The sequence below is a fragment of the Octopus bimaculoides genome, chromosome 8, assembly GCF_001194135.2.
Source record: "Octopus bimaculoides isolate UCB-OBI-ISO-001 chromosome 8, ASM119413v2, whole genome shotgun sequence".
In the NCBI taxonomy this organism is placed as follows: domain Eukaryota; kingdom Metazoa; phylum Mollusca; class Cephalopoda; order Octopoda; family Octopodidae; genus Octopus; species Octopus bimaculoides.
Genome location: NC_068988.1, coordinates 44,162,648 through 44,177,523, shown reverse-complemented (window position 1 = coordinate 44,177,523; position 14,876 = coordinate 44,162,648). Strand labels below are relative to the sequence as shown.

Below are 14,876 nucleotides of genomic sequence, written 5' to 3'. Positions count from 1 at the left end.
TCATGAAAGAATGAAAGGCAAAGTCAACCTTGGTGGAATTTTGAACTTAGAACATAAAGACAGATGAAATGTTGCTAGGCATTTTGCCTGGCATGCTAACAATTTTGCCAGCTCACTGCCTCCTGCAACACAGTAATATTAACTACACCTCCCTAAGTTTTCTGGCCTTGTGCCTATATCAGAATTTTTTAATAGAAAGGTGGTGGATGACGGAATCAGTACCAAACTTGTATTTAATTATGATCTTTAATATTTTGAGGGAGTCTCTCCAAGTAGAGCTGTTACTTCACTGCAATGAGAGATCACTCCCTGGTCCACTATTGTTGAAAGCAATTCCTTTCAGAATTAACATAGTACTTAGTCAAAAGAAATTATCATTAGTGTTGCTAGTGGATTAATTAAATGACTTGTTTAGCTTCAATTTTTCAGCCTTGATTGAGCACATTTATGATCAGTGGTGATTTAACTGTGACCATATCAGTTTCTTTTTAATTTTTTTTCCTCCAAGAATAGTGTATCATCATTATCATTATTCAACCTCTGTTTCCCATACTGGCATGGAGCTGAGGACTGAACCAAGCTCCAGTGTCTGCTTTGGTATGATTTCTAATGTGTCTCTTTTAATATGAGAGATTTGGCTGTTATTTCTGGCAGACCTAGCAATCTCATTGAGCCTCTTTGAATGATCTACAATTCTCTCCTACAGAAACTGACCTTGTGACAAGTCAAAACAAATGCCTTATTATTCTCATTCAAATCCCATTTAAACTAACAGTACCACATCTCTAAACCAGTTCACTCAACTATACATTAGGGGGGAAGGTCTACTGGTCTAACAAACCTTTTTACTTTTAGCTAAGAAATAATGGTTTATGAGAGAAACTTTCAAGGCAAATACCACAATGTTTTAATAAAACATCCTTGTTTAATAGGATACAAAGATTGCTATCCAGTATTAATAATGTTTCCATCAGTAATATTTATTTTTTTAATAAGCCTGCTGGCTATTTGCAGTATCAGCAAGTGAAAGATTACTGTTATTCTATATATCATTAGCAGTGAGATTTGGACACCTGCCACTGAAGAAGTGCAGTTTGCTGAAATCATGTGATCTGGCAGTTCTGGCGCCCATAGCAGACAGTTCTCATCTGCTACAACATATGTCTGTACTCTTAGCACTATATGTCTATATGAGAGGATCTCTCAAGCTGAATACTACAATATTCAGCAGTCTAATTATACATCCATGTTTAGTTGGATATAAAGATTGCCAATAGTTTATAGTTCAAATCCAGTCTATTACCTTATGTACATTGAGACTAAGACACCTGATGATGATCAATGATGATTAAAAAAAAAAAAGGATAAAGTTCCTTTCTGAGTCATATAGACTCATAAGGTTGGTTTCTGGCTTTTGTGGGGCATATATTTACCCTCTTGGGTGGGACACCAGTCCATCGCAGGAATACTCAATTTTGCCAGTTTAGTGGACTGGAGCAACGTGAAATGGAGTGTTTTGTTCAAGAACACAACATATCGCCTAATCCAGGAATTGAAACAACAATCTTATAACCATGATTCTAACAGCCTAACCACTAAGCCATGTGTCTCCACCTTATCAGTGACAGAATTGATTGAAATGTAATGTAGGTCTAAATAATGAACAAAACCACTGTAACGATGATGTTAATAATCTAGAGTCTTGAAGGCCTACAACAAATTTACTGTTGTACTCAGTGTCAGCACTATAAGATACAAAGTATTTTGTTCATGTGCAGTGTTGAGTCTCAAATTCTCCCATAATGTGGTTTCACCAAAAATATAAATGTCTTTGATGCAGTTAACACTAGGAACATTATGATAGAATACATCACACCATTTCATTTTTAGTAATGATGATAGGGTGGTGGGGATAAAACTTTAAACATGGAAGTACTTGATAAACTAAGGATATGTTGTTGTTTAGCCCTAGGTTAGCCTTGATCAAGTTGATCTTTGATCAACAGCTTTCCACTCATGACCTCTCATTTGTATTAGTTTCAGAAATTGTATATATGTATCTTGGACTTCATTGTTCAATGTATTCTTTCTTGCTTAAGATTAAGATGAGATTTAGCTGCTATTTCTCTTAGATTGAGTGACCTCTTTGAGGTCTCTCTCTTTGACTCTAAGGTTAGTCACTGGAACTGGTTGTAGAGTGGGAATTTTTTTATAATTGTTTAGCCCTTGGTCAGCCTTGATTGAGCAGACTGGCCTATGATGAAAAGTATTCCAGACATAACCATGCCATTTTTTATTCATGCGTAGTGTATCTAGAACTTCATTGTTCAATGTCTGCTCACTCTTTCTAAGTTAAAAGGATGTAGTTTAAGATAGAATGGCTGCTTCCATACAGAGGCTCTAATGATCTGAAGTAAATTGTATGCTCTAAGATGAAGCATGGACTAATGTGTTAGAAGTAATACTACAGCAGAGAAGGCTTAGAAGAGGCTTTGTACCTAAAAGAGATTTTACAGCATGTATATTTGTAAATAAACATTTCTCTTAATAATATATACACAACCACTGTGACTCCTCCTCCTATTTCTTCATATAATAATGAAGTTACCTGACTGAAAGATTAGTCATTATTTTGTCATGCAGCACATGGATATAATTCTGTATTGTATAATATTTCCAGTAGGGTTAGCTCTCTACCCCTTTCTATCCTAAGCAGATTTTGTAACACAATTGTAAATCCTCATTTCATTTGATTTTGATTTTCTCTGTGTTTTGTTTATTTAAATTGTTAATACTTTCAGACAAGAGAAGTACAGTTTCAGTGTCTGTAACAAAGAGCGGCTTCCTGACAATGAAAACATTATTCAACAGGAATATGAGATTGATGTGGAAGATAGCCTGGTGGAACAGGACAAGGTGAGAATTTAGATTCTAGTACAGTCACGTGTAGATATATGGGGTGGGATGGAGGCAATAATTTCATTTTTTAGTTTTTAATAAATATGTATTTTATTTATATATTTAGTTACACACAGATCATATCCCTTGACTGATGATATATCACAGCAAAACATACACCAAGAAACAAAGACTCAACATTGTAAAGTCTCATCTTCTGTCTGAGATTTCAGCATAGTACTGCAGGTTTTGAGCACAGGCTTAACTCAGAACATCTGGGGTACTCATCACTGAGGAGACCAAATTAGGTCAAGATACCATTTCTGGTGATTCAGTGGTATTCTGAGCAAAGCCCTGTAGTTTTTAAGATGTTTCTATGAGACAAAATATTGCAGCTTGTACCATTTTATGTATACATTATTCACATTGATATTTAATCTTTAGCATGTAAGCAGGCCACAACCAACGCAAATATTTTACCTGTTTTATATTCAAATTGTCTGAATCTGACCTCTCACACTTACCATAGCATGTTATTATAGAAATAAATAATCACACGAATGAAATATTGAAGCTATGAGGTAATGCAGGATTAATTTGAAACAATGTGGATAAATGAACATCATAGTTGACAGAGTAATCGGAATGCTAATGACCTAAGGCTATTTCAATTACATGTTTAACAAAAATCAAATCTTAGCCTTAAGATACGGATGTCTATGGTTTGATTCCTGGTGTATTACAATATAATGCAACATGCAATTAGTCTCATGTAGTGCTGAATCTCTGAATCTTTACTGAATCCAATCTTACGATGCTTTGTCTTCTTTTGTGACATTTCAGGACAACACGCCAAAGCGTCAGTCAATGCAGATGAATGAAACTCCTCGTGGTAGTTGGGCCAGCAGTATATTTGATCTGAAGCAGTCCCAGGCTGATCGTCTGGTGGAACCAATTCTGGAACGGATCCCTGCCGAAGAGGTTGACCGCAACAACGAGTCTCAGCGTAAACAATGCAGACAAAACTCCCTTTTTAGTTTGTACCCATCACAAGATGAGGTCAGTACATGTTAGCTATGTCATCACTGTTTTATGTTTACACTACACGGATATGCTTAATGAGTGGTGTGTGTGTAGGCCACCCATGTGTATGTAATCACTACTTGTCATCAAAATTATTATTTGATGTCATGCTGCTGTGGCTTCTTATTGATATGCGTGTCCCTTCAAGTACCTTTGAGTCTATTTGTATATTGCATATATGTGTGTATAAATAACTTTGTGCATATGTAATTATGGGCGTGTGTGTGTAGTGGCTGTGTGGTAAGTAGCTTGCTTACCAACCACATGGTTCCGGGTTCAGTCCCACTGCGTGGCACCTTGGGCAAGTGTCTTCTACTATACCCTTGGGTCGACCAAAGCCTTATGAGTGGATTTGGTAGACGGAAACTGAAAGAAGCCTGTCGTATATATGTATACATGTATATATATATATGTGTGTGTTTGTGTGTCTGTGTTTGTCCCCCCACCAACGCTTGACAACCGATGCTGGTGTGTTTACGTCCCCGTAACTTAGCGGTTCGGCAAAAGAGACCGATAGAATAAGTATTAGGCTTCCAAAAAGAATAAGTCCTGGGGTCGATTTGCTCGACTATTAAGGCGGTGCTCCAGCATGGCCACAGTCAAATGACTGAAACAAGTAAAAGAGTAAAAGAGTAAAGAGTATATATTTCATCGTCGTCATCATCATTGTTTAATGTCTGTTTCCTATGCTGGCATGGTTTCAACAGATTGACAGGTGCTGGCAAGCCAAAGGGCCGTGCCAAACTCCATTGTCTGCTTTGACATGAATTCAACAATTGAATGTCCTTCCCAAAGCCAACTGCTTTACAGATTGTGTGTGTGCATGCGTGCTCATGTGTATGTATATGTATGGATATGCATGTAAATTATAAACTAATTGCTCAAACATTCATATAATATATATTAAGTGTTATCCATTTGTAATCAGTTTGTGAACAATACATTCATATATATATATGTGTGTGTGTGTGCATGTCATCATCATCACCATCGTCATTTAACATCTGCATTCCATGCTGACATGGGTTGAACGGTTTGACTGAAGACTTGCAAGCCAGAAGGTTGTACCAAGCTCCAATCTGATCTGGCAAGGTGTATGTATATATATATAAAATATACTTTTTTAGGCACTCACATACATATATGTTAATATTGGATTTGTTGGGTTTGTTAAATTATTTTGTATGTTTTATTGCTTAATACATTTAGACATATACATAACTGTGTAACAGCGTAGTTAACAAACATGAATATTCATATCCTTTAAATATTTTTAGTTTTGCAGAAAACAAATAATAACACTGTGGTTACAAATCAAGTAATTTTAGTTCACTATAAAGTGACACTTCCATAACTTATCTCACCTGCTTGTTGCTTCAGTTTTCAGACGGAGGTATAGCTTCCACCTGACTTATTAAATTTGGCATGGATATATATTGGTAATAACCACTGTGCTGTACAGTCACAGGTGTTAATCTGACAAATTTATTAGTATAAAATTAAGTGGAATGCATTGCAGCTTATTTATGAAAATTTTTGTATGTAGAATGCATAATTAATATTTGTTCAGTGTTGAAATACTGCAAAAAAAAAAAAAAGCACATTTGGATTATACTTCATTATCTTCTTATTCTGTTTTTAGGATGAACTCACTGCTAGAAGAATGATCCCAGAAATACCCCGAGAACATTTTGGGCACAGAATCCTAATCAAAGTTTTCCAAATGAAGTAATTCTTAAAAATATCTTTATCTTTATCTTTTATTGTTTCAATCATTGGACTGTGGCTATACTGGAATATCACATTGGTTAGCTTAGTCAAACAGATTGACTCCAGTGCTTGTTTTTAAGTCTGCTACGTATTCTGTCGGTCTCTTTTGCTAAACTGCCAAGTTATGGGGACTTAAACAAACCTGCATCATTTCTCAAATGGTGGTTGGGGGTGGGGACGGAGACATGCTCACACACATATATATTGCATGATGGGCTTTCACACAGCTTCCATCAGCTTCCATTTATCAAATTCACTCACAAGGTATTAGGCAGTGTAGATAATCAAAATCATTCCACCCATGACCTTCCTGTCTTTTGTGTAGACAGTGTTTTTGTTTTGTCTTTTATTAATATTAAAGACGTTTGTACAAATTCAAATGTTGCCAGAGTCAACTTTGCTTTTCAGGCTTCTGGAATCAATTAAATATACTGCCAGCCAAGTATTGGAGCTGATTTAATTGATTTTAATCCCCCTCCAAAATCTGTTATTGCTTTGATGGCACCGAGCTGGCAGAATCATTAGCACGTCGGGCAAAATGTTTAGTGACATTTCACCCATCTTTATCTTCTGAGTTCAAATTCCGCCATGGTCAACTTTGCTTTTCAACCTTTCAGGGTCAATAAAATAAGTACCAGTTGAGTGCTGAGTCAATGTAATTTAATCGATTTATCTCTGAAATTGCTGGCCTTGTGCCAAAATTTGAAATCAATATTAAGATTGTATAAGTATATCTTTCTTTGTAGCATCCACATGAATTTAACTGACTAAATTATACCTATGCCCTCTGGGTTTTTAATGTGTGTGTGTCCTCTAGTGGTGGATATAATTTTGATATATCCATAATTTTTGTTGTAAGGTATTTAACATACCAGTATTTGTCTATGTTATTCAAATACACACCATTGACTACTCTGAGTTATTTTTCTTAGCTGATTTTTATTTAACCAGGGGTTCTCAACCATTTTTTTTATCTATGGACCCCTTTGATTACTATTTTCTTCTTGGACATTTGATGTTTAAAAAAACTAGTTTTATAGAAATATCTTTCAAAATTCCTACTTTGTTTTTCACACATTAATTTGTGTAAGCTGAACTATGTAAAATGTTAGAGAAAGAAACCTTGCTGTTTCTTACAATAAATACCAATACATAAATCTAAAGCAAAATTTTTTTCAGAGGCCCTTAAAATACTATTGTGGACAATTTACTAATTTGTTGTGTGAACCCTGTCCCCCCACCAAATCTTATATGGACCCCAGTTGAAAACTGCTGGTTTAAATGAAGCAAATTACCTAGGCCATAACTGTTTGCTATTCTGTTTTGTACAAGTCTAAGTCCTTTGGCTGCTGCTGGAGATAAGGTCAGATAAATGCTGTGCTGATGAGGACTATCAAACCAGAAACATGTATCCACAACTGTCCTCTTATCTACAGGCAATAAGCCTGTCCCTTTCCTTAATGGTTGGTCAGTTTTGAAGAACTCTTGCATCATGCATGTATGTATATTCAGATCCCGGCAAAAAAATGTATACACACTTCAGGAAAGGAAAAACCTGCATAAATATTTAACTTGTATAATTACCTCTGTACATATAAATACCTCTTCCATTGTTTTATCAAGTTGTGATAACACTGAATAAATTGCAATAACACTGGATTAAATATTTTTACAGATTTTCCTTTCCTGAAGTGTGTATACATCTTTTTAGTGGACTCTGTTTGTATATGTTTGTGTGTATGTGTGTGTCAGATGTCTCACTTATGTGATGTATTTTTCTCTTTTCAGACTTGAACTTGATATTGAGCCTATTTTTGTATCTCTGGCACTTTATGATGCTAAAGAAAAGAAAAAGGTATTTCATCAGCATTCATATCATTGATATTTGTGTGTGTTGATATTTGTATACCTGCTTGCATGTGTTTTTGTATGTGCAAGCACGCACATGCATATTAATTAACCAAACCTTACAAAGAATCAGCAACTGTTCACTTCTGATGCATTCTCAAACTCTGAGAAACCTTTTTTTTTTTTAATCTTTCTGATTTATGCATTTACATGGCCATGCTGGTGCCATGTAAATGGCATCTGTAAGTTGTAGTCATGGTTGTTGATGGTACCATGTAAATGGTACCTGTGAATCATAGTTGTGGTCACTGCCTGTGCCATGTAAATATGTGCGTAAATTATAAACTAATAGCTCAAACATTCATATAATATATATTGTTATCCATTTGTAATCAGTTTGTGAACAATACATTCATATATATATATATTATATATATGTGTGTGTGTATGTGTGCGTGTCATCCTCATTGTCGTCATTTAACATCTGCATTCCATGCTGACATGGGTTGGACGGTTTGACTGAGGACTGGCAAGCCAGGAGGTTGTACCAAGCTCCAATCTGATCTGGCAAGGTGGTTGTTGATGGTGTCATGTAAATAGTACCTGTGAATCATTGGCAGCACCATGTAAAGGGCACCTATGAATCACAGTCGTGGTCAGTGCTTGTGCCATGTAAATGGCACCTATTCATTGTAGTCATGGCCAGTCCAGTACCATATAAACAGTACCCATGCCTGTGGTACGTAAAAGCACCCATTACACTCCTGGAGTGTTTGGTGTTAGGAAGCGCATCCAGCTGTAGAAACCATGCCAAATCAGACTAACCTGATGCAACTCTCCTGTCAAATTGTCTAACCCATGTCACTGCCGCCAATGTATTAATTAATGTGTTTGATATTTTGCAGATATCTGAAAATTTCTACTTTGATATGAACACAGAGTCCACTAACCGAATGATAAACATGCATGTACCCCACAAAGACCGATCAACACGAAGCCAGAGTGCTATATTCAGTCTTACATACCCTTCCCCTGATGTTTTCCTTGTGGTTCGGGTATGTCACATTTTGAGTTTATGTGTTTTATTGTTTTTTTTTCAATTTTATCAGAGATTATTTCTAGGGTAAAGTGTGTAATAGTCTTTCCCCCTTTATATACACATATATAAAGACAGTTGAAATGTTACTAAGCATTTTACTCAATGTGTTAATGATTCTTATTTCTTTACTGTCCACAAGGGGCTACACACACAGAGGGGACAAACAAGGACAGACAAACGGATTAAGTCGATTATATCGACCCCATTGCGTAACTGGTACTTATTTAATCAATCCCGAAAGGATGAAAGGCAAAGTCAACCTCGGCGGAATTTGAACTCAGAATGTAAACAGCAGACGAAATACCGCTAAGCATTTCGTCCGGTGTGTCAACGTTTCTGCCAGCTCGCCACCTTCAAGTTTTTATTAATCATTCTGAAGAGAAGTTTTAATAAAATTAGATGTTTTTAAATTTAAAAAACATTTCAGTAGCATATTTACTTAATGGAGTATGCATATGAAATAACCAGAGACATCTGAGAAATCAATATGAAAATTCTGTGCACCATATTAACAAATTGAGGATTTGTGAAAATAGTGCAGAAATATTGAGCATATTTCATTGTATACAAATTTATTTCATTATGTTAAAGATATTGTTAGTGTCTTTTTGTTCCATAGTTGAGGTTGTATAAAGTATAACTCTCAGGCTTGTTTTATTAATATTATACATTAGGCTAACATATGGCAAGATTGATGGAGCACTGGACAAAATCTTTTCCAGTACTTCATTACATTTTGTCTTTTGTGTTCTGTGTTCCTATTTCACTATGAACTTGTGCCTGAGTTATAAATCACTTTTAATATTATGAAGAGACGACTATAGAATAATACTCTCTTCTTTTGTTGTTTCATATTTTTAATACTTCAGAATTACAACATAAGTCCTAGCAGCCTCACCTTAAGAATTCTTCAGTTAACAAGGGAACCTTGCTATGATCATTTGACCTGCTATAAGTAGCTACCAAATCTTCAAATCACATTCTACTTTACTAAACAAGAACAGACAAATTAGATAATGTAGTCTTACATCAACAGGTTGGTCATGGCTGGAATAGATTTGTTCATAGTTTTATATCAGTAGATGTGATAGTTGGCAGTTGGTGATGTTGGTGTTTAACAGAGTTAAAACATCAACTTCTTCAGTTGCCGACTATCACTTCATTTAATTTTTAAAATAAAATTGTATTCTTTTTACATATTTCTCTCTTTCTTCTTCAGCTTGAAAAAGTATTACAGCAAGGCGAAATCAATGAATGTGTTGAACCCTACATGAAAGAAGATAAAGTAAGAATTCTATGATCTGAAGATGACTGTTGATTATAGATATTTCACCTGTAAAATATATTTATCTTTTGTTTTGTTTCAATCATTGGACTGCAGTGAGATGTTTTAGGTTGTTTTTTTTTTTCAACTGGTATTTATTCTATGGTCTCTTATGTCAAACTGCTAAGTTACAGGGACATAAACAAACCAACACAAGTTGTTAAGTGGGGGGGGGGCAAACACAAACGTAAGTGCACACACATACATAGATACATGCATTCATAGTTTATATATGTATGTCTATATATATTCATACAGTGGGCTTCTTTCAGTTTCCACCTACCAAATCCACTCACAAGGCATTGGTTGACCTTGGGCTATAATAGAAACCAGTCACCCAAGGTGCCATGCAGTAGAACTGAACCCAGAACCATGTGGTTGAGAAGCAAACTTCTTACCATGCATCTATTTTTAAATATTTTTTTGATAAATTAGTCTGAGGGAGGAGAAGCAATACTTATGACCTTTGCAGGCCTTCCTAGACTTCTGAAAAGATAAGAATAAAAAGGCAACCCTAGTAGGATTTGAACTCTTATCAGAGAGAGAGACAGATAGATTATCATAAAGCTGACCATTTCTTTTTAAAATACAAATACATTAGGGAATTTATTTAAATAAAAAAGGGAAATTACTATTAATTACTGAAATTCATAGTAATTTCCGACGACTAATGAATATAATTACAAAAACACCTAACAGACACTCTGTAAATATTCTCTTGATCATGTTGGTTCATAAATTTTGTAGGAATTGAGCCTTTTCTATCCCTATGGGAATTGTGAATGCTAGAAATTACTGATAGATTTCTTTTGATTGAGTTTGTCTGATTGCATTGTATGTGTCTGGTAAATATTTCAGATTAGAGAAGAGAAACATAAAAGCAATGCTGTACAATTCTGCGAAAGACTTGGTAAATACAGAATGCCTTTCGCCTGGACCGCCATCTATCTCATGAACGTCATTAGTGGTGCTGGCAGTCTAGAGCGAGATTCATCAATGTCATCAGAAAAATCTGAGCCAGAGATGTCCCGAACTGCCAGCCTAGGTAAGAAAGACCATCTCTCTATTTTCTCTTTAACATAGATATCTCTCTTCATTTTGTTGTTTCTGTGTTATATACTTTTACAGTATGTTACTGATTTCATTTCTCAACATTTGAAATTGTTCCCGCTGTTTTGTTTTTCTTACTCTACTTTGTTGTTTGGTTATATCTTTTCTCTGGATGTCTCACAGTCAGTAGTTTTCCTCTTAATTTATGTTTAGCTCTCTGTTTTTGCCTAGAATTGGTATGAAGTTTGTGTTGGTAGTGTATTTATTTGCTTGTATTTTTAGTTATATATGTAATATGTATGTCTGTACCTGTTGGTATGTGTGTGTGTGTGCGTGTGTATGTATAAGACCCCCTTTGGTCATGAATAACCATGGGATTGCACCTAGCAAGTTCTCTGACGAGGCACAAGTCTGGGCAAGGCTGTTTATGGAAGACCAGTAGTCGCCCATGCATACCAGCCTCCCCTCTCCACGCCACGAATGTAGTCTAAGGGAAAGGTAAAGGCCAATACAGCTTGACACTGGTGATGTTGCAACTCATTTCTACAGCTGACCAAACTGGAGCAACATAAAGTAAAGTGTCTTGCTCAAGAACACAATACACAGCCCGATCAGGGAATTGAACTCACTACCTCATGATTGTGAGCCCAACACTCTAACCACTGAGCCATATATATATGGTGTTAAGTTGCTTCTGAGTGTATGATATATAGTTGACTGTTTATTCTGGTTGACAAGTTACATTTGTCTACAGAAAAAGTCTCATTAATCACACAGAAACACAATACTTTTTCAGTTCAATTATTTAATGATTATCATATAACTATGATGAATATATCTATCAGCATTATGATTACGAATGTGAAAGGGCTAATCTGGTGTTTTACATGGATTCTTCTAAGTTGTTATTATTGCTGCAGAGATGAGATTTTAATAACCTAAAATGAAACTCAACAGCTTTGGATGATTGCTTTTGAACTTGTTTAGAACTTTATTATTTTCAGCTAAAATGTTATTTTGGTACTATTACAGTTATTGGTGATGCTGTATCGTCCCAGCACATCTCTGATCAAGCAACTAGTTGACCAAACAATTAGGTCTGATCCAAAAATCTCTTGTTCCAGATATATCATGTTTCTGCCATTACAAGAACTGTATTTACACTCTGACATGCAAGAGTTAGTCGTATAGAATGCAATGTGATAATCTCATGTTGTACCTTCATCACATTATTTGTGCACAACTGTATATTTTGGCAGTGACCATTGTAGAGACCAGGCAAGGTGGACTTGGTCAGAATACAATGGTTACTACATTGTTGTTGTTTATTATCCCCAAGTCATCCCTAATTGAGCAGAAATATGGTCAAAGCTGTAACCATCCCATCTTTTTCAGATGGGAAATGCCCATGACATTTGCACCAGTCTCATCAAGTGATGAGATTGATGCATTTAATATTCCAGAAGCATTAACAGTGAGGGAATTCCAGAATGTTTCTGTTCAGGAGAAGGACTAGGAGGAGTGCAATGTCTAGAGGTGAGACATAGTGAGAGTAACAATAGAATGAAAGAAGATATCCAGTTAACTATTGAAAATTATATAGCTTCGTTCCTTTCAGAAATTAATCTGGTCTACCAACAATGTGAGAAATTGTCATTGTTCTTGTTAGCAGAGATAGAGCAATTGGCAAAATCCTTTGTCATATCTAGTTATGTTCCTTTACATTTTGAGTTGAAATCCTGCTTAGATTAACTTTGCCTTTTATCATTGCAGGCTTGATAAAATAAGTTCTAACCAAGTTGATTTAAGTGTCTGTTCACCTCTTCTATAATTTGTGTCCCTTCTGCTTATGTTACAAATTATTAAATATTATTTTCATTATTTTTGTTTTTTGTTTTATGTTAGAAATAATTATAAATGTTGTGAAGTATTATTATTGTTATTATTTGAAATGTGTCTAATACTTTCTTCTGTAGCTGGAGTAAGTCAAATACTCTTCGACTATTGTAAGTATCAGTCCCCCGTCCCCCAGGAGCAGTTCTCCTGCAAAAGTGCACACTTGCAAAGCTACCAGATATATTGTGTTACACAAGCACCACCTGGACTTTCAGTTGCTAGCATGAGAAGTTGACAGAGTTGCTTTGCCATTCTTTTCTTTTCACCAACACTCTGACCACTACCACTACCACCACAACCACATCCACTGTCTCCAACACTTCATCAACTACACCACTACAAGTACAACCATCGTTACTATCATTATAAGAACTTGGATAACAGATGAGTGGAATTGACAGAATGGTGGACTAATGCTTTGCGAGTATTTAGTTACATGTTTTTATATTTTTTAGTTCACGTTCTTTAAGGTTGACTTGGCCTTTCATCTTTCCTGGATTATTAAAATAAAGTACCAATCAAATATTGAGTGCAATATAATCTTATAAGTAACTGTTCCTCTGCAAAATTTTTGACTTTGTGCCTGTGAAAGAAAGCATTATAATGAGAACCAAAATTTTCCTTTACTTTGAGTTTAACTGAAAAATGTGTCTGTATTGTGGGTTAACTAACTGGTTGTCACTTGGCTAATATATTTTAAAAGTGTGTAGTAAAAACAGTTTAGCACCCTTCACTATTTTCATTTTTATGAAACCATTCAAGTTTGGGTGTAAATTAAAAGGGTGTAGAATATTAAAATCCTTCTACCTGTGACTGTAATTAAAGCTGCATTTAAGCATGATAAAGTGTTATAAGTACCAGTCTTAGACTGAAAAGAGAAACAGATCAACTGTGTAGACATGAACTATAATATCATCACTTACCATGATGACTGCATTATCAGTTATACAACAGTGTGTTTGTAATCAACAACTTTGGTTGTCTGGCATGCAGCAGATCACATGGTTCAATTCCTGGCAATGTGCCTGTTACTTTCTGCAGCTTCAGATTAATGCTTATAACATAAAAATATTATTTACATTGAAATCTTAGCAGTTGATTCATTATCAGCATTGAAATATGTTTTGTTTTCTAATACTGTCCTACAGACACAGGAGGTGTTTAGAGCTTGGTTTGGTAAAGGATATCAGTGAATAAATTGCACTTGGTTTGAAAGATCTTCACCCAAACCAAATATTAAGTTAAAGACCATTGAACTAGAAATCTTGTTACTGAAGCAGAAGTGTTGATAAATATTGAATTGCAAGAAATATCTAATAATACCTAACATTTACATAACATTATCACAGTCGTTATGTCTCATTACATGTGCAACCAACATATGGTGTTGTAAATTTTGTTTTCCTAATCTCCATAATATGAAGAAAAAAAAAATGAGATAATTTGTGCTTGTATGTGTGTGTGTGTATAATGTATTTTCTCCTTCATTCTTATACACTCTGTTTTTCATATATATATGAGTGTGTGTATGTATAATCTTGTATTTTCTCCTTCATTCTTATACACTCTGTTTTTCATATATATATACATGTGTGTGTATCCTTTACGTTCATTTACGGGAAATGTTTTTGAGTATGCACATAAAACCTCTTATTATATCAGCTACAACCTAGTAAACCCAACTTGCAACAAGTTTATGGGATTGTACCAAATTGTGCTGGTATAAATTCCATCCTTAGATTATTATCATTATTATTATTATTACTACATGCATATACATCATCATCAAATATATATGTGTGTGTGTGTGTCTATATATATATATATATCATCAGAGAAACTCTGTATGTGTGTATGCATATATATATGTGTGTGTGTGTGTGCGTGTATATATATATATATATATAT

At 35.0% G+C, this 14,876-nt stretch overlaps 1 protein-coding gene across 10 annotated transcripts in view; it reads left to right on the top strand.

Moving 5' to 3' along the window:
* Nucleotides 1-14,876, top strand: part of LOC106868262 (dedicator of cytokinesis protein 7) — a 174,794-nt gene that overhangs the window by 48,702 nt on the left and 111,216 nt on the right. For all 10 annotated transcript variants that reach the window (XR_008264747.1, XM_052970082.1, XM_052970084.1 and 7 more), the window contains 7 exons: nt 2,802-2,916; nt 3,742-3,957; nt 5,624-5,709; nt 7,540-7,606; nt 8,505-8,654; nt 9,918-9,983; nt 10,881-11,067. Coding sequence is in view for 9 of the 10 variants with exons in the window: in XM_052970082.1 (XP_052826042.1) it covers nt 2,802-2,916; nt 3,742-3,957; nt 5,624-5,709; nt 7,540-7,606; nt 8,505-8,654; nt 9,918-9,983; nt 10,881-11,067 (887 nt within the window). In the remaining variant the exon portion in view is untranslated. The remainder of the gene's footprint in view (nt 1-2,801; nt 2,917-3,741; nt 3,958-5,623; nt 5,710-7,539; nt 7,607-8,504; nt 8,655-9,917; nt 9,984-10,880; nt 11,068-14,876) is intronic.